At 46.0% G+C, this 20,880-nt stretch overlaps 2 protein-coding genes across 2 annotated transcripts in view; both read right to left on the bottom strand.

The window, feature by feature from the left end:
- Positions 1-330: 330 nt before the first annotated feature.
- Positions 331-20,880, bottom strand: part of dnajc17 (DnaJ (Hsp40) homolog, subfamily C, member 17) — a 337,059-nt gene continuing 316,509 nt past the window's right edge. Inside the window, exon 12 of the transcript XR_013963140.1 lies at positions 331-357. The gene's annotated coding sequence lies outside the window, so the exon portion shown is untranslated. The remainder of the gene's footprint in view (positions 358-20,880) is intronic.
- bmf1 (BCL2 modifying factor 1) lies at positions 1,220-20,089 on the bottom strand. The gene is made up of 4 exons (XM_080750700.1): positions 19,970-20,089; positions 15,699-15,896; positions 13,845-14,062; positions 1,220-2,530 (listed from the first exon to the last, which is right to left on the bottom strand). Exons 2-4 carry the CDS (start codon positions 15,868-15,870, stop codon positions 2,411-2,413), a joined length of 510 nt encoding a protein of 169 aa, XP_080606826.1. The 5' UTR covers positions 15,871-15,896; positions 19,970-20,089; the 3' UTR covers positions 1,220-2,410.

Here is a 20,880-nt window from a genome sequence, read left to right as displayed (position 1 = left end):
AGTATTGCTTTGGTGTCCAGAACATAGGTATAAGAGTCGAGAGTTGCAGAAACACTGACATTGTCATCGAGGCACGCCGCTCCACTGTGGGGCCTTTTCCACCGGCAAAGAACCGGTTCCAGAACCAGTGCCGGTTCAACTTTCTTGGAACCTTGGTTCGTTCTTGCGAACCGGCTTGCGTTTCCACCAGATTGAACCATGACTGAACCAGAGGAACCAAGGATTTTGTGGTTCCCTTTCGGAACCAACTTTTACGGTTCAGAACCAACTCCGGTTCTCGGTGGAAAAGCTCACCTCTGGTTCATCCCATAGGCGGGAGAAAGAACCAGAACCGGTTCTTTGCCGGTGGAAAAGGCCCTAGTGAGTGTTAACCTTTTCTAGGCCACGACACCCGGCACAAAGAATCATTACCCATCCACGTTCAGTCAGGTCTCAAGGCTTGATGATTTGTCTCAGACATAGGAATGAAAATAAAACATTTTAAAGAAAACGAAACTGAAATCATGCAGTGAGAAAGTTAAGACGTAACCGGAAAAAGCCTTCATTTGTGACAGAGGTTGGCTTGGTAACACAATCTGAACAACTCTTGAGGGGTGGAACTCTAGTGCAAAAACAGTGGATCCGAGGCTCCACTTCAAGGGCATGGATGTGTGAAAAGAATCAAACGCACAACAACACACAGTCTAGAAAACACCGAGGGCTACTTTGCGTTGCAGAGCAAAATCAGGAACAAGATCAAATTGAAGGAACACTAATAGGGATGGGACGATATGCGATATTATCGTTTATCGTGATAAAAAACACTCACGATAATCGTATCGTGGAGATGTAATTTATCGTGATATCGTCCTCTGTCATGCACTGGGATCAAATCGCCTTTTATTTGCCGAGATGCATATCCGTATCCGGTACCCTTAAACCCTCTATAATTGGTAAAAGGTACTTATAATATACATACTTGATACAGTCTTTTTTTCACTCTATCAAATGTCTTTGCCAAAAAAATTGCCGATCCACAAGCTCACAACGCGCCGCGTTGCAGCGCTTTGTGAGCTTGTAGATCTGCTATTTTTTGGCAAATGTTACAGCCCAGGATAATGGGGATAATTTTGATTATCGCGATAATATTGTAAATCGCGATTTCTTTTCTCACAATAATCGTGATATGAAATTTTCATATAGTCCCATCCCTAGACACTAATGGGATCTTGACCGCAATGGCAAACCTAACGACTAGATTCCGAGATTGACCAAATCAGTTTTGTGGCCTTAAAGGCCAAAGAATACTTACAGCTTGTTCCTAATATTCTCAGTGATACTCTGGGGCAACGTTCAGATGTATTAAGATAAAAGTGAGAAAGTGTAGCAAAAAAGGATATAAACTCCACCGAGGAGATATAAACGTTGAGGTGCAAAATGCTTTGTTCTGAGAAACTGCCTCTTTGGAAATTAGTAAAATCGTCAAGTTGACCGGTTAGCTGGGAGACTTCAGAGAAGAAGCCCCTCTACCACACAGTACGTTCTCAATCCTCCCCTTCTGTTCTCAGCTCTAAAACATTGGTTCTCAAAGTGGGGCCCGGGGACCCCCAGGGCCAGGGGTCCTTGAGGGAGTTCCAGGGGGTCCCTAGCTAAATGATAGTATAGACCCTTATGGGTTTGTATTAAGAGAGTGTACAAATGGAACCAAATGGACCCGATTTGTACACTCTCAGAGTTAAATTGACATTGATTTTACTATATAACTTGGGCTCCCAGAGATAGAAATGCCATTAAATGTGGGGGTCCGTAGCCTAATTCATGTCAAACTGGGGGTACTTGAAATTAAAATGATTGGGAATCACTGCTATAGAGCCGTAAAAACCTTCTCTAATGGGGGTCCCTGGCATATATTTTCAAATGGGGGTCGGCGGGCCAATAAGTGTCAATTTGGGGGTCCATGACATGAAAAAGGTTTGAGAACCACTGCTCTAAAAGACGAAAGGCGCTGGGCGTGTGGCAGGGGGACGTCGATAAGGCATTCCCAGTATCTTACGGAGGTCATTCCAGATGGACACACAATGGAAGTGCAAACAAATGTGACGAAGGACAAACGTATTGTACAAAACACTACTGCACATTTTTACCCAAAAATAGGAGCATTGTCCTGCATGGAGGAATCTCCTGGAACAACAACGATGTGGCATCTTCGTGGAAAAAGAAGGGATTCCGAAAAACAAACAAAAAACCATGACCTCGTATAAAAAAAAGTTGGTTTGTCTCCGGCCCGCGGTGACCATTTTTCTCTCGTCTTCTCAACAGACCCGTGTTAGATTTTGACAGTGCCATTAAGAGTCCAGTTCCTCAGAGAGATGGGAGGAGTCAAAGGAGTGTGGGTGGGGTGGGACGGGACGCCAGAGGCCGTCCCCTCCCCTCACCTCCGTCCAATGGCGGCGCCCCCTCCCACGATGGCCCCCCTGTCGAACAGGAGGCTGAGCAGGGCCGAGGCCAGACGCCACCACAGGGGCCCCGCGTTCCTTTGGTTTCGCTGATACTGCAACGACAAGAGGCAGATAACATGTCAGAGCGGTCAATCAATCAATCAATCAATGGTCTTTACATAGTGCCTAATCATGAAAGGTATCCTTCACTCGTCCCCATTTTGAGCATGCCAATTTAGGCGGAAATCGGAAGATCTGCAAGAATAGCAGATCTTTAACTCATTTACTGCCTCACCCGATAGTCCCCAAGAAAATCCCTATGTTCCTCTCCGCCGGGCCCGATAATCCTGAGAATATAATATGCTTTAATCGCTATAAAATATTTAAAAGAATAATCACTGCTTCCGGTCGCATTTCCGGTTTCCGCCGGATATGGTTTCCGTATCTGGTCAGTAATGTAAAGTACACCGAGATGACATCACACCGGTGTACTTTGCAATACAAACCCCCAAATCAATCCCTCCAGTTCTAGGCAACATTAAAGGGGGGGAACTTTTTTTTATTTCCACACTCCTCTAAGGTATAAGCCCACAGTGCATCGCGATGCAAAGACACCATCGTAAGATAAAATAGTTAAGACACTTAAGACACTTTCTACTTTATATGGTTTGTAGGCAGGAGAAAACAAAGAGGGCATCTTGTGCAGCGATGGCAGCGGAAAAACTAACCACAAGAAAGGAGAAATAGCACACTCTCTAACGCTAGATGCGCGAGGGAATGTGATCTGAAGTTTTGGCCGTAGATCCCACAGGTGAGGAAATAAATTGAGCTGGCATCTAGTGTGCGTGGTTTCTCCTGTTTTTTATGAGAACACTGCATAATATGAACAACACATATACTACATAGTACTGTACGGCCACCGAGCCTGAACTCTGGTCATGAATGATGGTAGCCACTAATGGGGTCATTATTTTTGGGGGGCCGGGGGTGGGAGTATTGGGTCTGTGCTGTGCTCTCTGATATGTGCTGATTGACCCAAAGTATAGAGCATAAGGACGAGGTCATTCGAAACCAGACACCGGAATGACACCGATATTTTCACAACAGTCTGCTTCAGAGTTCAGACCACCACTTATTAAGAGCGCCGTTTCTCAAAACTCTCAAATGTCAAGGTCTCCCCTTAACTCTGACAGTGTACAAATGTAACCAAATGAACCCGGCAGGGTTCATTTGGTTCCATTTGTACACTGTCAGAGTTACAGACTTGTATGGGTCAATTTAGACCCCATAAAGGAACCCACAGAGTCCCTGGAATCCAATTCGAGAACCACTGTATTAGTGGACTCTCTCCTCTTTAAGGCGCGTCGAACACTCATTTAAGACACTCGGCTCGACGGCAGCCATATTATTGCGAACGCGCGTGGCCGTCGTCAGCTCGCGCGGCGCCAGTCCTCCTCCTGGCAAGTGCTCGGCCGCAGCCATGATCCTCTTTCTCTCGCTTTCTGGCTCGCAAGCCAATTGGATTCCGCGCGATTAGAGGGATAATGCTATCTCTGCCATTGAGAAGGGGGAGATAAGATAATTGCACTAAATGGGATTAGGGGGGGGGGTATTGAGGAGGGGTGGGGCGCCTCTGGAAACTCATATCTGCGAGACAGAGAGAGTGCGAGGGAGAGAGAGAGGTACAGTAGCCGAGTGCTACGCTCCTCCCGACAGTTCATCCTCAAGACGAAAGGCAGACTCCACCGCACCCGATAAACGCCAAAGCTATTTTCAGAGGCCGTGCCGTAAACTAAAAAAGACAAGCAAGGGGAAAAGATTAGCTTTTCTTTTCTTTTTTCGCGTGACAATGCTGCGCCCAGCACGCACGCGCGCGCGCATCTCGGCTTCTGCAGTTTGTTTACGGCTGACCCAAAACGTCTGACGGCTCTGATTAGATATGCCATATTACATGACTGCCGAGGTGGTGTCCAAATGTTGACATGTTTACAGCCAGCCAAAACCTGCTGGCGTCGTGATAAGCCCTGGGGCGGGGGCGCGGGGGGAGGTCTCTGCTGCGTGATTTATACTTATTTGCGCACGGGTATCGAGCACCGATAATAGCCGATGTACAAGCTCAGAGTGCGTCGCAACACCATGCGTTGGCAGGGGCATCAATTGGGTATGGCAGGGGTATGCAGTTGCCATACCCTGGGTCCAGGGGGGAAAATAAAAGTTACTTTTAAATATAAATCCATGAATGTCTCTTTGTCTATCTGTGCTGGTTATTATGTTGTTAAATTACAGTAAAATAACTACAAATGCAAGATTTTACAAAATGGTCAATTCAACTAGGTATTATAATTATATTTCCACACTTGTAGGTATATTCCCAATAACACCTACGTTTCATGTTTCTTGATAGGCATTACTATAAAGATGAATATTACAAAAGCATCCCAGGTTCCGCAGGTCAGCTGCACAGGTGCAATGCATTATTGTTAATTAGCCCTTCACTATGCCCAGCCCAGCCTTGGCAAGCAGGAAGTTATTCTAAGCTAGCATTGGACAAAAGCTTGCTTGCCTTGGCAAGCAGGAAGTGATCCTAAGCTAGCATTTGACAAAAGCTTTTTGGGAGGGGCATATTCTAAGCTAGCATTGGACAAAAGCTTATTGGGAGGGGCATAGTGAAGGGCTAATTGTGGCACGTTTACTAACATGCCAAGTTTAGCAATAGCTGCACTTGAACAACCGTTCCAGGCTGCCATATCCAGCCCAAGAAACCGTAGAAACGGGGGTATGTTGCCATACCTTAACTTTTTCAGAACTGACGCCACTGTGCGTTGGGAGCTTGTAAATCGGCTATCAGCGGGTGCGCGACACCTGCGCGGCAACTAAGTATAAGTGGAGTTTTACTGCTCGAGTCAAAGTGTGGTGGATGTTGCAAAGTGTTGCATAAGCTTCGCCCAGGTTCCAACCAGCTCGTGCAGGTCTGCCACCACAACCAGCTTTTTTTGATCAAAGGCAGGGAGGGAGGCTTGAAAACAACAAAATCAGGAATTGCCAACAGCTATCTGAGGCTATACTGGGAATCTTGATCAAACATTTCAAACCCCAACGCACCACCCCCCTCCTCGCTGTACCTATTCCAAATCTTCCCAGGGGATATTTGGATAGGAGCATAACGTCGTTGTCGGGTGAAAACCTCGTAAAACCGTTTGTTTTGCAATTTGCATTTTAAAAACTATTTAAACTAGTGAAAACAGACGATCTGCAAGCACACAACGCCTCGCGGCGCGAGGCGTTGTGTGCTTGTAGATCGGCCGTTTTCACTACTTTTGTGCGACGGCCCTGTACGATGAAGCAGGGCTTTGCTTTGTGAAAAAACATACACATTTGAAACTTGGAGATACAAGGTTTCCACCCGACGACGGCGATAACAATAACATGGATGTGTGCTCGATAAATATAGGCTACGTTGCATAAAGCACGGATTTGATTAATTCACTAAAGAGACGTCCCAGGGACTGTTGGCAGCTAACGTGACTGCACTCTGTAAACACAGAGCGGGCTAATAATGTGCCCCGAGACACTTTTAAAAAACGGGGGGGGGGGGGGAAAGTAATTACAGTAGAGACAACCAGTTCCATCTGTTTTTACAAGATCAGCGTAAGCAGCGCTGAGGCTGAGCGTGTGTATATTCATTTTAGTGAAAGCAGATCTTGTCCAGTTGAATTACTAATACAAATCAAGGCTGTCGCATGGCCTAAATTACACTTAACAATTTGACAATCTTTTCTTTCTGTCTTTTTTTTTTTGTTCCAAGAAGCATGAATTAACCATCAGCACTTAAACTCTATGTACTTCAGTTGAGCGGGGTCCCCAAGGGCTCTCTAATCCAGGGGTCTCCAACGTTTTCAGGCCAAGGACCCCTTAGTTGAGAGAGAGATGAAGCAGGGACCCCCACAACCTTTTCATGGATTCCATATAGTTTTATTGTTTGACAGCACGATCGTCAGTGTACAGTATTTTGGATTCATGTCAATTTGTGTTCACTCTGTACTTAGTCTTCTCTTTTTCCCCTCTACACCAAACCTCTTTGCCGAAAATAGCCGATCTACAAGCTCACACTGCCTATTTTTGGCTAAAGTTCCCAGAATATGGACGCTAGGGTTCAAATGGTTAATATAAAAAAGGAGAAAAAAGAAAACTTTCTATCACACAAAGATTTGGAGGACCCCCTGTAGTAGCTCTAAGGACCCCCTAGGGGTCCCGGACCCCCTGTTGAAGACCCCTGCTCTATATACTTCAGTTGAGCGGGGTCTATATTTGATCCCCTCCCTTTTTCCCCCCTTTACACCAAATCTCTCTACAAGCTGTCAGCTTATATCTGCTATTTTTGACAAAATGTTTGCCTATTATGACATGGCCAGAATAGGGTTTTGTGTGGTTTGAGGAAAGTCTGTATGATTTGCAAACAAGCTACAAGTGCAAAACCCCCTCTGATAAAGAATGAGACATAAAGTCCATGGCAATGACCTTTTCCACTCGTGTACACTACAGCGAAGAGAGCGAGATAGAGGGAGGAGAGGGAGGGTTTGTGGGCAGCCCTGTTGTCAACTTTAGTCACAAGTTACACCACCAACTGTCACAATGTGAGTCAGGCGCTAAATTTAGCCCTGTTAGAGAGAGCCTAGCCAGATGCAGCGGTGTCGTCACTATGACACTCTGGCCCGATGGACTTTATCAGTGGTCGCATGCGAGCTGTCTGTCAGACCGGCCACTCTGAGGCTCTCACTTATCTCCTGTCCAAACAGAGCAACCTCAGTGGCCGGGGCCAGCTCCCAGTAACAAGTCACGTCACAGGGAGGAAACCATGACACAAAAGGAGAGAAAAGACAAAGAGCTGTAATATTTGATAAAGGAGAATAACACCTCTTAGCCGATGCACACAGGGGGAAAAAAAGAGTCAGCGTTATGTTTGTATTGCGGACCCAAGGTCAGCAATATTACTCGCTTTTCTGCTAGCGCTGAAAGGAGAGAGCGCCGCGCCCTGGAACAGTACAAAGATAAAGACGTGGATGCGCACACACACACACGCACGCACGCACGCACGCACGCACCATCCAACCCTGCTTTCAACACCTCCTATCGAAAGCACCGGGAGTCGTCTCTCTTAAAAAAACACGGAGACGAAACCCGACGCGGGCTCCTCGGCCCGCGCAGAGCGGCCCGGGCCTTATCCTGCCATTGTGACAGTCATTATTGCCTGGTGTCTCAAATGACAGGCCGGGCTAATGTCAGCCTCCCCTCCGGGGACCCCGGCGTCCCCCTACAGCCCCCTCTCCCAGACTGAGGAGCAATTTATCTGTCAGCGCCCACCGGCCCTCCTCCCCCTACTGCCATTCTCTCTCTCTCCCCCGGCCGCTACCTAATCCGCTCTCTCTCGCGCAGAGGCCTCGGGGCTCCCAGAGAGAGAGAACGGCGAGCTAGCCGCCACAGCCGTGCCGCCGTGGCTGCCTCGCTCCCGTGTCCTTTGACAAGACGACGTGCCGTCAAAGAAGCGAGTCTCGAATGGCTTTTTGGGAGGACATGTGTCTGCTTAGTTGGCGCACCGACTAGGGATGGCACGATACGCGATATTATCGTTTATCGGGATAAAAAACACTCACGATAATCGTATCGTGGAGATTTCGTTTATCGTGATATCGTCCTCCGTCATGCACTGGGATCAATTCACCTTTTGTTTGCAGAGCTGCATATCTGGTACCACTTAAACCCTCTATAACTGGTAAAAGGTACTTAAAATATACTGTACGTACTTGATACAGTCTTTTTTTTCAATCTCTATCAAATGTCTTTGCCAAAAAATCTACAAGCTCACAACGCGTCAAAATCTACAAGCTCACAACGTGTCGCGATGCGACGCGTTGTGAGCTTGTAGATCTGCTATTTCTTGGCAAATGTTCTGCCCCAGGATAATGGATTTCGATTATCTCGATAATATCGTAAATCGCGATTTCTTTTGTCACAATAATCGTGATGTGACATTTTCATATCGTCCCATCCCTAGCACCGACAGCCATCCACTGACAGGGGGCGACGTGAGAAGAACAATAACAAGATTACTGTGGAGGAGTGAGTGTCAGAGTGACAGCGAGCGGTTTGAGAGACAGGGAAAGGCAGAAAAACAAGTATGGGCGTTTAAAAAAGCATGCGCGCGGCACCGTGTGCACATGCTGACATACACACACGCACATGCTTACACACACACACACACACACAAAACACACAAACCGAGTTGCCAAGTTATTCAGCAGCTTGAGATGCCCTACCTACATCACTGCTGAAGGCTTAATAGCACAACTATACCAACCACAGAGCCTGAAATAGAGTCTACAGTGCACGGGGGCCGAGTGGAGATCACGCATCCAAAACCACACGTCACTGTTTAGGGTTCCACACATGTCCAAACATCAGTCAGCGACATGGCAGCCAAACAGACACCGACCGAACCACAGACGCGGCAGACAGTCCTTTGCTGGGCTTGGAAGAGCACGGCTGCAACCGTCGGTCCTAATCTGAATCACGAAAAGAAAAGCATTGCTGAACATCTATTCTACAGCAGGATAAACCTGGCCAAAGCATCTCTGTTACCGGTCATTATCCCAAGGCCTGGGTGTCCCCCTGACCAAGACACTTAAAGGAGGACTTCACCACTTTTCAACCTGTCTTCATATAATAGGTCCTCACTCATAAATAGCTTTTTTTTTTTTTTTTCCCTCAGAGGAGGGCTGTGGGCAGGTCAGAAACCCATCGTCTTGTGACATCATCGATTGCCAATCCAGCTTATAGAAACTGCAGGCTTTCTATTCCTGAAAAGTTGCAATTTTAAAGTGGAAGCCATCGTTCTCGCGATAATAAAAATCTAAATACCTTTTTCAAAAATATTGATTATAATTTTTTTCTTTCGTCACAAGACGATGGATTCTGAACTTCCCACAGCTCTCCTAGGAGACTTGGACTGAGTAGAAAAAAAATGTGATATTTTATCATGAACATTAGTGAGGACCTATTATATGAAGACAGGTTGAAAAGTGGTGAACTACTCCTTTAACCATCTGAGCAGTCATCAGCTGGGGAAGCTGAATTCCTCCCCATGGGGATTAATAAAGGTCTACTCTTTTTCACCCATTAACCCATTAAAACCGGGAAAGTGTCATTTTAGATTTGAACCACTTTAAACCATATTTTATACCTTGGACAATTCAAAAATAGCAGATATACAAGCTCATAGCGCGTCACAATGAGCTTCTAGATCTGCTATTTTTGAACAATCAGGAAAATGTGTGCAAATCTTTGAATACCGGTATATACTGTATACATTTTAAAGCAGACATCTTTAACTTTTGCTTTAATCTTTGCTTCTTGGGGTCCCTGGAACAACATATTTTGAGATTGGGGGTCAAACACATCATTTTGGGGATCCTTGACATTAAAAAGGTTTGAGAACCACTGATATAGAAACATATATTTTCAGAAAACCGTTAGGATTTAGAAGACATTCTGTAGAACCGAGTGCCACGCTGTGAGCTTGTAGATCTGCCGTTTTTGAAAAAGTTGTGAAAATGTGTGCAAATCTTTGAATATTATGTATTTTTAAAGCGGGGTCCCTGGAACTAAATATTTTGAGATGGGGGTCCGTGGCCAAATACATATCATTTTGGGGGTCCCTCACATGAAAAGGTTTGAGAACCACTGACATAGCAGTCTCTCAAGAACAGACTAAATGAGCTCCAGTTAAGTGAAAAGGACCTTTTCTTTTATGATGGCTAGCCAGATTGCTGACATAGAAACATACGTTTTTAAAAAAAAAAACTTCGAAGGATTCAAAAGACACTTCGGGTCAAAATTAAAATTTTCGCGTTTTTTCAAAAATAGCAGATCTACAAGCTCGCAGAGCTTGTATATCTGCTATTTTTTAATAGTTAAAGCGTAAAATAATAATATGCAATAATGTGTACCCCTTCTGAATGGCTTAATATCAGACAGTGGGGTGCATTCGGGCCAGTTAGTCAGTGAAGCTGCAGGATGCTGATGTCACAACAAGAACCGCCTTTTCACTCTGACTCTGTCGTGTCTGCTGTTTACTCAGCCCAGCGAAGCCAACGCCAGCCACTTCCCCCTGCCCTGACCCCGGGCGACCTCCCCGTCATGCGCCAGTGAAACCCGGCCACAGATAGCGGTGCAACCTCCTGTCTGTCTGTCTGTGCCCGGGCCGTTCTGAGTGAGAGTGTCTGCACGCTCTTACGCATAACATGAGTCACGTCGAGCCGGAGGGTATAAATAAACCTCCCGCCGTGCATGGGTGATCGCGTGAGAAATATCAGAAAATGAAGAAAACCGGAGGGAGATTGCGATCGTCTTATTATATTGCACGCAGGGCTGTCACAATTGTTACATAATCGTCTAATTGCCAGTGTTTGACATAATCACGATTATTTTTCATAATTGTCATAATCGTTTCCATGTTGAAAAATTTTCATATCTTTTTTTTAAAGTAAGAAATAGTGGAAATAGCAGATCTACAAGCTCAGCTTGTAGATCGGCTATTTCCACTATCAATGTTCTTTTTTATGTTTAAAGTTGACAAATATGTCAGTAATTTCTTTTAGGTTATGTGTCATATCTGCCATGTGCAACTTCAAAGCCTAAAAGCCAAACAGAAATGTAATTGTCGAAGAAAAAAACACAATTAAATCGTTAATCACAATTATTTTAGTGACAACTAATAGTCATGTAAAATGTCATAATCGTGACAGCCCTAATTGCACGGAGTTGAAATGTGCAGGTCGGTTTAAGCCAGAGTTGTACTTAGTTGCGCGCTGAAAATGGCAGATGTGATCTACAAGTTCACAATGTGTCGCGCCATGTGACACACTGTGAGCTTGTGGATAGGCCATTTCGGCGCACGACGCTCGCTTCCCTCCGCCAAATGCAGAGAGGTCGTTTTGGAGTTTGTACTTGGATCCACCCCCCCCCCCCCACCCTCCCCCACTTTGCCCCAGGGGATCGAGTGCATATATATCGTCACTGTCGGGCAGAAACCTCGTATCTCGTATCTCCAAGTTTCTAATTTGTAAATGTTTTCAAAGAGCAAAGCCCTGCTTCATCACACAAGGCCATCGCACAAAAGTAGTGAAAACAGCAGATCTACAAGCACATCTAGACACGCGGTGCGAGGCGTTGTGTGCTATAATGTGGGCTATTTTCACTAGTTTAGATCATTTTAAAAACGATAAATACAAAACGAACGGTTTTGGACATACAAGGTTTTCCACCCGACAACGACGATATACATTAAGTAAATGTGTGTCCTATACTGGCCTACATGCCATCATTAGAGGTCTGGTCCACCCTCCTCCTCTGGTGGCTGCTGGAGCGGAGGGGCTCTTATTTTGGGCGTCTCCTGTGGCTTGCTGTTCAGCTGGGGAAGGGGCTGACTGGAGTCTCCCTGCCAACCACAGCTGTTCCCCTCGGGGCTCACGCGCCGAGCGTCGGGTTACAACATGTTTACCTTCTCCCACCACTTCTGCTTTTTTTTCCCTCTCTCTTTTTTTCTGGGCAAATAATAGCATGTGTGTGCTGTGTGCACGTGTGTGCGTGCGTGCTTGCGCATGTGAAAATGCATGCGCGCGACGTGGTACGATTTGAGCGAGATGCTGAGGAGGGAGTCTTGTGTTTCTCGCGTTTCTTGCGCAAGACGCGACACTAGAGCTCTCGAAACTCTCGGAAGGCTTCGGATTTTGCGCCGGCGCGGCCTGTGTGTGCGACCTGAAACGCGGCGTGGTTCTTTCACTTCACGGCACATGACCACAACGGGAGACGTTATCACAGAGGCGTCAATTGGGTATGGCCAAGATATAGCAGCTGCCATACTTTGGCTACAGGGGAAAATAAATTAATGTACTTAAAATACATTCATTCATCATGCCTGTTGTTGCCATACCTGAGCTATTGCTGAACTGACGCCACTGCGTTATTAAGTTGTGCAGCGGTGAGATCTCGACGGACACGGTGTCACCCTAACCCCGTCTGTCGCCCTGACCGCTCGCGAAGGTGTGCTGCACCCGCCATGCCCCCTCCCCCCACCCCAACAACTCAAAGAGGAAACTGGAGGAAGACGAGAGAAAGGAGAGCGAGAGACACAGAAATAAACAGGAAGAGGAGGCAGAGGGAGGGAGGGAGGGCTTGGCAACAAGGCCTGGGTGGGGGAGGGGCTGTCCTGGTTCCACAGAAAGACAACACAGGGCCAATAAACTGTATGTACACAGCACAGCACAGCAGCAGCCCGGGCCCAGGGACGTGCTGGGCCCCTGATTCAGCCCGGGAAAAAGAGTTGCAGAGGCTCTCATTGCACGCTATAGAGAGATCTCTCTCTATAGCGCTGCTGCTACTCAAAGATTTGCCATTTCAGATCATGACAAGTGACAAGCCAGTGGGCCAATTACATGAGTTATATTTCGTCGTTGTCGGGTGGAAACCTTGTATGTCCAAAACCGTTTGTTTTGTATTTATCATTTTAAAAATGATTTAAACTAGTGAAAACACCCGATCTACATGCTTGTAGATCTGCTGTTTTCACTACTTTTGTGCGACGGCCTTGTATGATGAAGCAGGGCTTTGCTTTGCGAAAAAAAGAATTACAAATCTGAAACTTGGAGATAGGAGGTTTCTGCCCGACAGTGACGTTTTACTTTGTTGGCCGCCAGAATGGAACAAAGGCCGACATTTTATTTTGAATTTTTTCCTAATGGCCGGCCTGGACCGGCCGGGAATGAACCGGCCGCTCGGGAGTTGTCACGCTTTTCCCAATGGCCAGCACGTCCCTGCCCGGGCCCCAAACAGAATGGAACACTGATAAAACACGGGGGCCGGAATCCACCGTCAGGGTCATGAATGTAGGAACCAAACAGCGTCCAGAATCATGTCCCTGGATTGAGCCGCGTTGTGCAGACTCTTTTCTTTTGTGACTTAACCAACCCAGAACGCGCGCAAGCACGCATGCGCACGCACGCACACAATGTCCTTGAAATGATGACTGAAGGCTGTATTGCCAGTCTGTGTTAGGCCCCATGAAGTGTGTGTGTGTGTGCGTGCGGTAAATGGTGCATTTATATATCGCTTTTATCCAAGGCGCTTTTACATAGATCGTGCATTACATTCACCCATTCACACACACATTCATACACCGATTCAGACTTCAGAGTCTTGCTCAAGGACTCTTCAACACTAACTCAGGGGGAGCCCGGATTCTAACTAGGAACCCTTCTGATCCCTTTGTGCTCTAATGACGGTTTCTCTACCCCTGAGCTATGCCGTGTGCGTATGTGTGCGTGTGCATGTGCATGTGTGGGTGTGCATGTGTGTGTGTGTCCGTCTCCTCACCAATTGTAGGTGTTGCCGGTGGAACTGGTCTCCGATCAGCTGGAGCTTCTGACCAATCAGGGCCTCCACGCTGCGTGGCGCCGGCTGCTCCATCCCGCCTCCTCCCCGCTCCTCCTCCTCCTGCTCCTCCTCGCCTCCTCCTCGCCGATGATGATGTGCCGCCTGGCCTCCGGCGAGCTCAAAGTGTGCCGGGAAGTGCAATCGAAAGCCTGCGTTACCTGGGAGCGTCGAGACCACGTGTTATCATCTCCTAACTCCTGTGTTTCTCAAACGTTTACGTTTCAAGGTCTACCCTCTAACTCTGACAGTGTACAAATGGAACCAAATAGATTCCAGAGTCCCTGGAATCCACTTTGAGAACCACTGTCCTAACTACCGGTAACTGTTATACAGTAACTGAACAGAACGTCTGATTCTCGCACGGCGTCGCACACGGAAAATGGCAGATCTACAAGCTTGTAATGCGCCGCGACGCATTGTGATCTTGTAAAGCTGCCATTTCCGTATACGTAGCAACGCACAACCTGAGTGTAAATCAGGCAGAAGCGTTACGTTGGGAAGTTCCGGGAACAGACTCCCTGCTGCTCACAGTTTGTGAAATCACTGCTTTCCTTTATTTTATAGTCAAATCAAAGTCAGTGTCAAACGTAAAGTCTCTTGTGGATTCATGTTTAATTCGTTTTCCGAACCCAGATGTGAGATCAACAGTTACAGAGCTCGCTGACCTATAGTTTCCCGACGTCACCGTTATATGGCTCTACTGTCACCAGCAGCCAATTCTCTCTCTAGTCTCCAACTGTCGGTGCTTGCTCAGGTGAGCACTGCTAGTGTCACAACGCCTCCTTTTGAGCCGCGTCGGCAGTGTGGCGCCGTTTGAATGGCAAAGCAGCTGGGTACACTCCACGCCGGGCCATAAAAGCCGCTGTGACCGGGACGAGCAGGCGCCACGGGGTGAGAAAGGCACAGATACAACCTTACTTTCCCACACACCGCCTCTCAACATCGCGTTTCAGACTCCTTTTATAGCACTGGTTATGACGCGCAAGGACAATAACAGCTACGCATGAATTAGTCACTTGAATGTCCCCACAGGGATCAATAAAGGTTTATCTCCACGTTATCTTATATTTATGTCTTGCGATGCCAGACAATTGGACATCTCTGCCTTCTGATCGTGGCAACTCCGCCAATACCAGGGGCGACTGGAATGCCCACCCTGCCCACATGAGAGAACCACAACCGGAGGACCAGTGAAGACCTACCTTTTTAGCAAAGCATCTTTTAGCTTTTACCTCTGGGGCTAGTCTTTATGCCCTCATGTTTTAAACGTTTCACTTCTGTTTCTTAGATCTTTTATAGTGGTGTGATGCAGTGGTGTGTTCTAGAATTCTTTTGAGGGCATACCACAATCTACGATCCACGGCTATTCCTGTGGCCAGCGCACACGCCAGTGCATAATGCCTATCACACTACTTTGAAAGGTTCACGATTGCAGACGCGATTTCTCAAAAAGAAAAAAAGAAATTACAGCATACAGCGTAGACCCCTGTATCAGGTAGAACAGCACTGGTGTGATGATTTTATTTTATGCAAATGCTTATGGTAGCACTTTGAGATTTACAAAAATGTAAAGTGCTCCCGTCAACTTCTAAATGCAAGCTAGTTGGTAGAATGGTGGCGATTACAGCTGCTAATAAATCTACTGCTATCTTTTTTTTACTCTCCGTTTTCCACCAAACTTTAAACAATGAAAGCAGGGGGCCTCAGCGCACATTGCTCTCCCTCACAGTGTGACTTCAGTGTGTGTGTGAGTGTGTGCACGTGCGTGCGTGCGTGCATGTGCGTTGGTCTCACCGTAGAAGAGTGGTCTGGGCTCTTCTGCCACCCCACAGGGCAACATGCCGTTGGGCAGTCCGAAGGCGGGGCCGGGGGTCTGCGTTCCCCGTTCTTCGTATTTTATCTCCCTGAAGGTGGTGCGCCAGCAGTAGGGGTCCGGCTCAAACACATCATCCTCCTCATCGTCCATACGGGGGGCTCTGCAAGACGGGCAACCTAAAGACAGAGAGAGAGAGAGAGAAGAGAGAGAGAGAGAGAGAGAGAGAGAGAGAGAGGGGAGAGAGAAAGAGAGAGAGGGAGAGAGAGAGAGAGAGAGAGAGAGAGGGGAGAGAAGAACGGTTATTAACCGCCTAAAATATTCAAAAACTGCAAAGAAATAACAACACGACGTGTTTTGAAACCTTCAAGGTTGTAGATCACATTCATTCCCGGGATTCACCATAAAACAAAGTATATCGTCACTGTCGGGCAGAAACCTCGTATATCCAAGTTTCAAATGTGCACACTTTTTTCATAACTTTTTTTCATGCAAGACTGTCGCACAAAACCAGTGAAAATAGCCGATCTACAAGCTGTAGATCGGCTATTTTCACTATTTTAAATCATTTTTAAAATGATGAATACAAAACAAACAGCTTTGGACATACAAGGTCTCCACCCCGACAACAATGGTATACAGTAAAGCCTACTGTAATAGGGGTTAAAGAGGTGAATGTCTTACTCCTTGTTCTGTCTTCCCAGAGACCAAGAGCTTCCCTGCACATGGGAAATGACGCGCGCGCTCAATCCACAACCCCCAGACTCCAATGGAAACATCCAGGGATGCATGGGAGTGTACTGTACTCGACCACATGAGATGACCTCACGCAGTACAACTATACCTCTAAACACCAGTTTACTATCGGTGTCTCTGGCTTGTAGTAACAGTCAAAAAACCCGAGCTGCGGAAGCGAGAATGAGCTAACGGTTGGCCTCCATTTGTGGCCGAGGGAAGCTCGGTGCTGATTTAGACAAATGGCCCAGTTCATCCCAGTGATGAAACCACACAATTGGCTGTGGTCGGGAAGACTCGGTCTGAGCTAAATTTACCTAAATGGGGGTTTGGCGTACAAGGCTGAATGAGAGGTGGTATCTATCGTCTGCGCTCGCCAGGCCTGTGGCTAAAAGCCCTGGCTTCTCTTAAGCCCCTTTTCCACTGGCCCAACACCACACCACTCCACACCACACCGCCCACTTGTGCCAGGTTGTCCACCACAAGGACCTGGGTAGAGTGGTGTGAAAGTGGTACTAAACATGGTACTAAAAAGTCAAACAGGGCCAAACACTTCATAATGACTGATCACTCACTGACTTTTCATTTAGACCACCAGGATATAGTTGTAATACATGATAATAGATTATATTGTGTTATAACCACTATTATAATCCATTACAGTGTATTATAATTATCATAATAATACATTAATACTTTATAGTGTATTATAATCACAGTTACAATCCATTATAGTGTATTATAATTTAGTAATGCAAATTTATATTGTATTATAATCACAGTTAAAAGGGTCAATTTGTTTCTTCTTCCCGATAGGGGTACTTTTGTGTAATGGAAAATGTAGATATTTTTATGTGGTGCGGTGTGGTGTGGTCCTAAAGCTGCAGTCGAAAAGGGGCTATAGCGTGCCCCCCAAGATATCATTACTTATGAACATAGGATAGGATTTTGTGTGTGTGTGTGTGTGTGTGTGTGTGTGTGTGTGTGTGTGTGTGTGTGTGTGTGCGCACATTCTGCACAACATAACAAACACTCTTGCAGGCAATGCATAATCTACATGCCAACAATTTGAACAAAAATAGCTCGAATATGTAATGGAAAACGCACTTTGTTTACAATTTTCCAAAGCACTTTCTACCGCATATGCCGCACGAGATCAACAGAAGCAGGCCAGTGTCTCTCCACGGTCAACCATGCACACTAAACAGTCCAGCCTCGAATCACATTCGCGGGTCAAAGACAGGGGCGTCAATTGGGTATGGCAGGGGTATGCAGCTATAGGGGGGAAAATAAAAGTTAATTTCCATGAATGTCTCTTTGTCTATCTCTGTTGGTTATTATGTTGTTAAATTACAGTAAAATAACTACAAATGCTAAATTTAACAAAATGGTCACTTTAACAAGGTATTATAATTATATACTCCACACTTGTATTCTCCCCATCTGGACAAGATGGTATATATTCCCAGGTTCCGCATGTCAGCTGCACACACAGGTGCAATGCATTATTGTTAATTGTGGCACGTTTACTAGCATGCCAAGTTTAGCTGCACTTGAACAACCGTTCCAGGCTGCCATATCCAGCCCAAGAAACCGTAGAAACGGGGGGAAAAAAATAAAATGTATCATGCCTGTTGCTAAGGAATCGCAACATGACTGGCGTCTTGCATGCGCACGAAGGCGCGCTTGCAAGACACCAGTCATGTTGCGTTGCCATACCTTAGCTTTTTCTGAACTGACGCCACTGATCACATCATCACGGGTCAAAGAGGTATCAAAATACTGCTGAAACTCAAGTAGCCTCACCAGCTCACTCTCAATTCACCATTGAGTTGTTGTAAATGCTGGGTTAGGCTGCTACCACACGTCCAAATGAGGGTCTACAGCAAAACGGTAATGACAGCCTTTGAGGATAAAGCCCGAAGCCATTCTCTCTCTCCCTCTCCCTCTCCCCTGCCTCTCTGTCAGCCTGCCAGCCACGGAGAAGGAGTTTTCATTTATTTTACCCAACATAAGCAGATTGGCCCCGTCTCTAGTGTAGTTTCAGACCTCACGCCATCCTGTGTGCATTCACAATAAGCCCTGTGTGTAAAACCACATAATGCTTTGTTTTGACAAACACAAGGCAAGAACATGGAGGGAGAGAGAGAGGGGAGGGAGAGAGAGAGAGAGAGAGAGAGAGAGAGAGAGAGAGAGAGAGAGAGAGAGAGAGAGAGAGAGAGAGAGAGAGAGAGAGAGAGAGAGAGTGAGATAGTGAGAGAGTGGAGGGGGGAACACTAGGCACAACACTCAGATATTCTTCTGTTACTAATGTTTCATTGCTCCAGGGTTAGTGCCCTGGGCCACGGGCTGCTCTTTGTGTTGCTAGCAGACAGTGGCGCCCCCTGGCGGCAGCATGCACACTCACACGGTAACAAGAGACAGACATAGAGAGAGAGGAGGGGAGAAAGAGAGAGTGTCACTCACTACTGTGTCTCTACTAGGCAGTTGGCAGGCTATCACTACACTGATGGTTTTCATGCAACAGTGTTACACATGAATACTTACAACCAGCTCAAAGCAAACAACCCAAATGACCTATGTTTTTTAGCGTCATTTTAGGTAGTAGCCTACTAAAACGATAAGTAGGCCTATATAATGCCCAGCATAAGCTCTGCGCCCTCCCTAAGCAAACAAGCAAATCCAATTATTCTTTAATTGCCTTAATTGGGTCTTACTTTATTATCATCATTATCAGTCAATTATTAATCGACCGAACAGATAACGAGAAAAATGTCGGCAGAGATATATTTATAGGACATTCTGGAAAAGTCTACAATCGTAATTAATTGTTCAATTTAGTAATTACAAAGAAAGAGAAAAAAAAAAACAAGAAAAAACATATTATAACCATACATTTGTAAAACGTAATAAATACATTGTATGCCTGCAGTACTAGGCTACTTGAAAAAACAATGCACTTTTGAATAAAGAATGCAAATATAAGCAGCCAAATTACATATTGATCCTTTGCATTGTCATTAAACGTGACAAAAGCAAAAGAAAAAAACGTGTCGCTTGTAGATCTGTTCTTCTCGGCAAGCGGCACCGTGTCGGCAAGCGGCGCCGTGCCGACATGCAGCGCAAAGCTGCGGTCTGGAGAGAGAGACAACACGAGAGCTGCGAACCGGCAAAAACACCGGCGAAACATCTGCTGCTCCATGAATGATGATGATGACACGCTCTCACTCACACTAATGTTCGAAAAATAGCAGATCTACAAGCTCGCAACGCCGCACGCGTGGCATTGTTGTTTATGTGTACACAGCCTTTAATACAGCGATCAGCGGTAGATTACATACAGCGGTGCAACTTTTTGCATCAGCCCCTTGCTTTCAGCAACAACAACAGGTTGTTGGTCCTTTCACAACAATAGGACTGACAGCTACTTATTTTTCGGTGCCCGGCTTTACTTTATATTTTATGATCATTATAGTCATCATTATAAGAAACTAAACAGCATTTGTTTTAAACTCACCACAGATATGTCCTTCGGTTGTTGTCTTATAGAAGAAAAATGTATATAAAGACAGAGGTCTCGAAATCCCGGCAGATCAAGCCAATTTAAGTCCGTATCACCTCCTCCGCGACAAGTTGGATTCTCTCTCTGTGTGAAGCAAATGACAACGAGCTGATTTCATTTCGCAAACGTAAGCAGGAAAAAAGTGAGCCCGCCTCCGGGGCGGGGCGCGGGCGCGGGTAAATAAGCAGCTCTTTAAAGACACAGGAACATGTGACGATCGACTCCGCTGTGTTTCAGCGCGCGCGGGCCGCGTCCCCTTTAAACATGCGTCGCCGCGGCCAATCGGCTGCTTTGTTTTCATCCCGCCTCCGTGATCGCGTATTCAGACACGTGGACGGGAAATTCCCAGTAGCACGGGACTGCTTTCTACTGTAGGGTAGTAGGCTGAATTTACTACTAGCCTACTACTGCACAATGATGATGCAAGGAAGGCGGTGCAGAGTTATCAAATACCAAAGTTCAATTATCATGCTCATTCTTCTTTGACATTGGAAAGTTGGAAACATGCCCTTCTTAGGTCTTTTTGTGTTAATATCATCATTGTATAATCATACCACTGTAGGCTACTATTTGCAAACTGTTAAAGGTTTACCCCAACATTACTTTTTTTCTATTGATTACTCACCCCAAGAACACTTGGGTTCATTTTTGTATTTATTTATTTATTTATTAGAAAAAGGTTTTGTCACATGCAAGACAATAATTTGATTATAACAAATATATCCCCATTGATTCCTGATGGAGACACTATTCAGAATCAATTCAATGGGGGATTGGGGGTACATTTATTGTAATCAAATTACTTAAATAGGCCTATATAATCAAATTATTAGGTATGCGACAAAAATTGGAATCATTAGGGATGG

The sequence above is a fragment of the Nannobrachium achirus genome (genome assembly GCF_963921795.1).
Source record: "Nannobrachium achirus genome assembly, chromosome: 20".
Taxonomy (NCBI): domain Eukaryota; kingdom Metazoa; phylum Chordata; class Actinopteri; order Myctophiformes; family Myctophidae; genus Nannobrachium; species Nannobrachium achirus.
The sequence above is the reverse complement of the archived record's forward strand: the minus strand, read 5'-3'. Positions and strand labels throughout refer to the sequence as shown.

Bases quoted from the DNA above. Each gene is read 5' to 3' on its own strand.
- bmf1 (XM_080750700.1), bottom strand. From the start codon at position 15,870: ATGGACGATGAGGAGGATGATGTGTTTGAGCCGGACCCCTACTGCTGG. The intron at 14,063-15,698 runs GTGAGACCAACG...CGACGCTCCCAG, and splicing joins GCCCAGACCACTCTTCTACG to GTAACGCAGGCTTTCGATTG. The intron at 2,531-13,844 runs GTGAGGAGACGG...TTGTCGTTGCAG, and splicing joins ACCGGCAACACCTACAATTG to TATCAGCGAAACCAAAGGAA.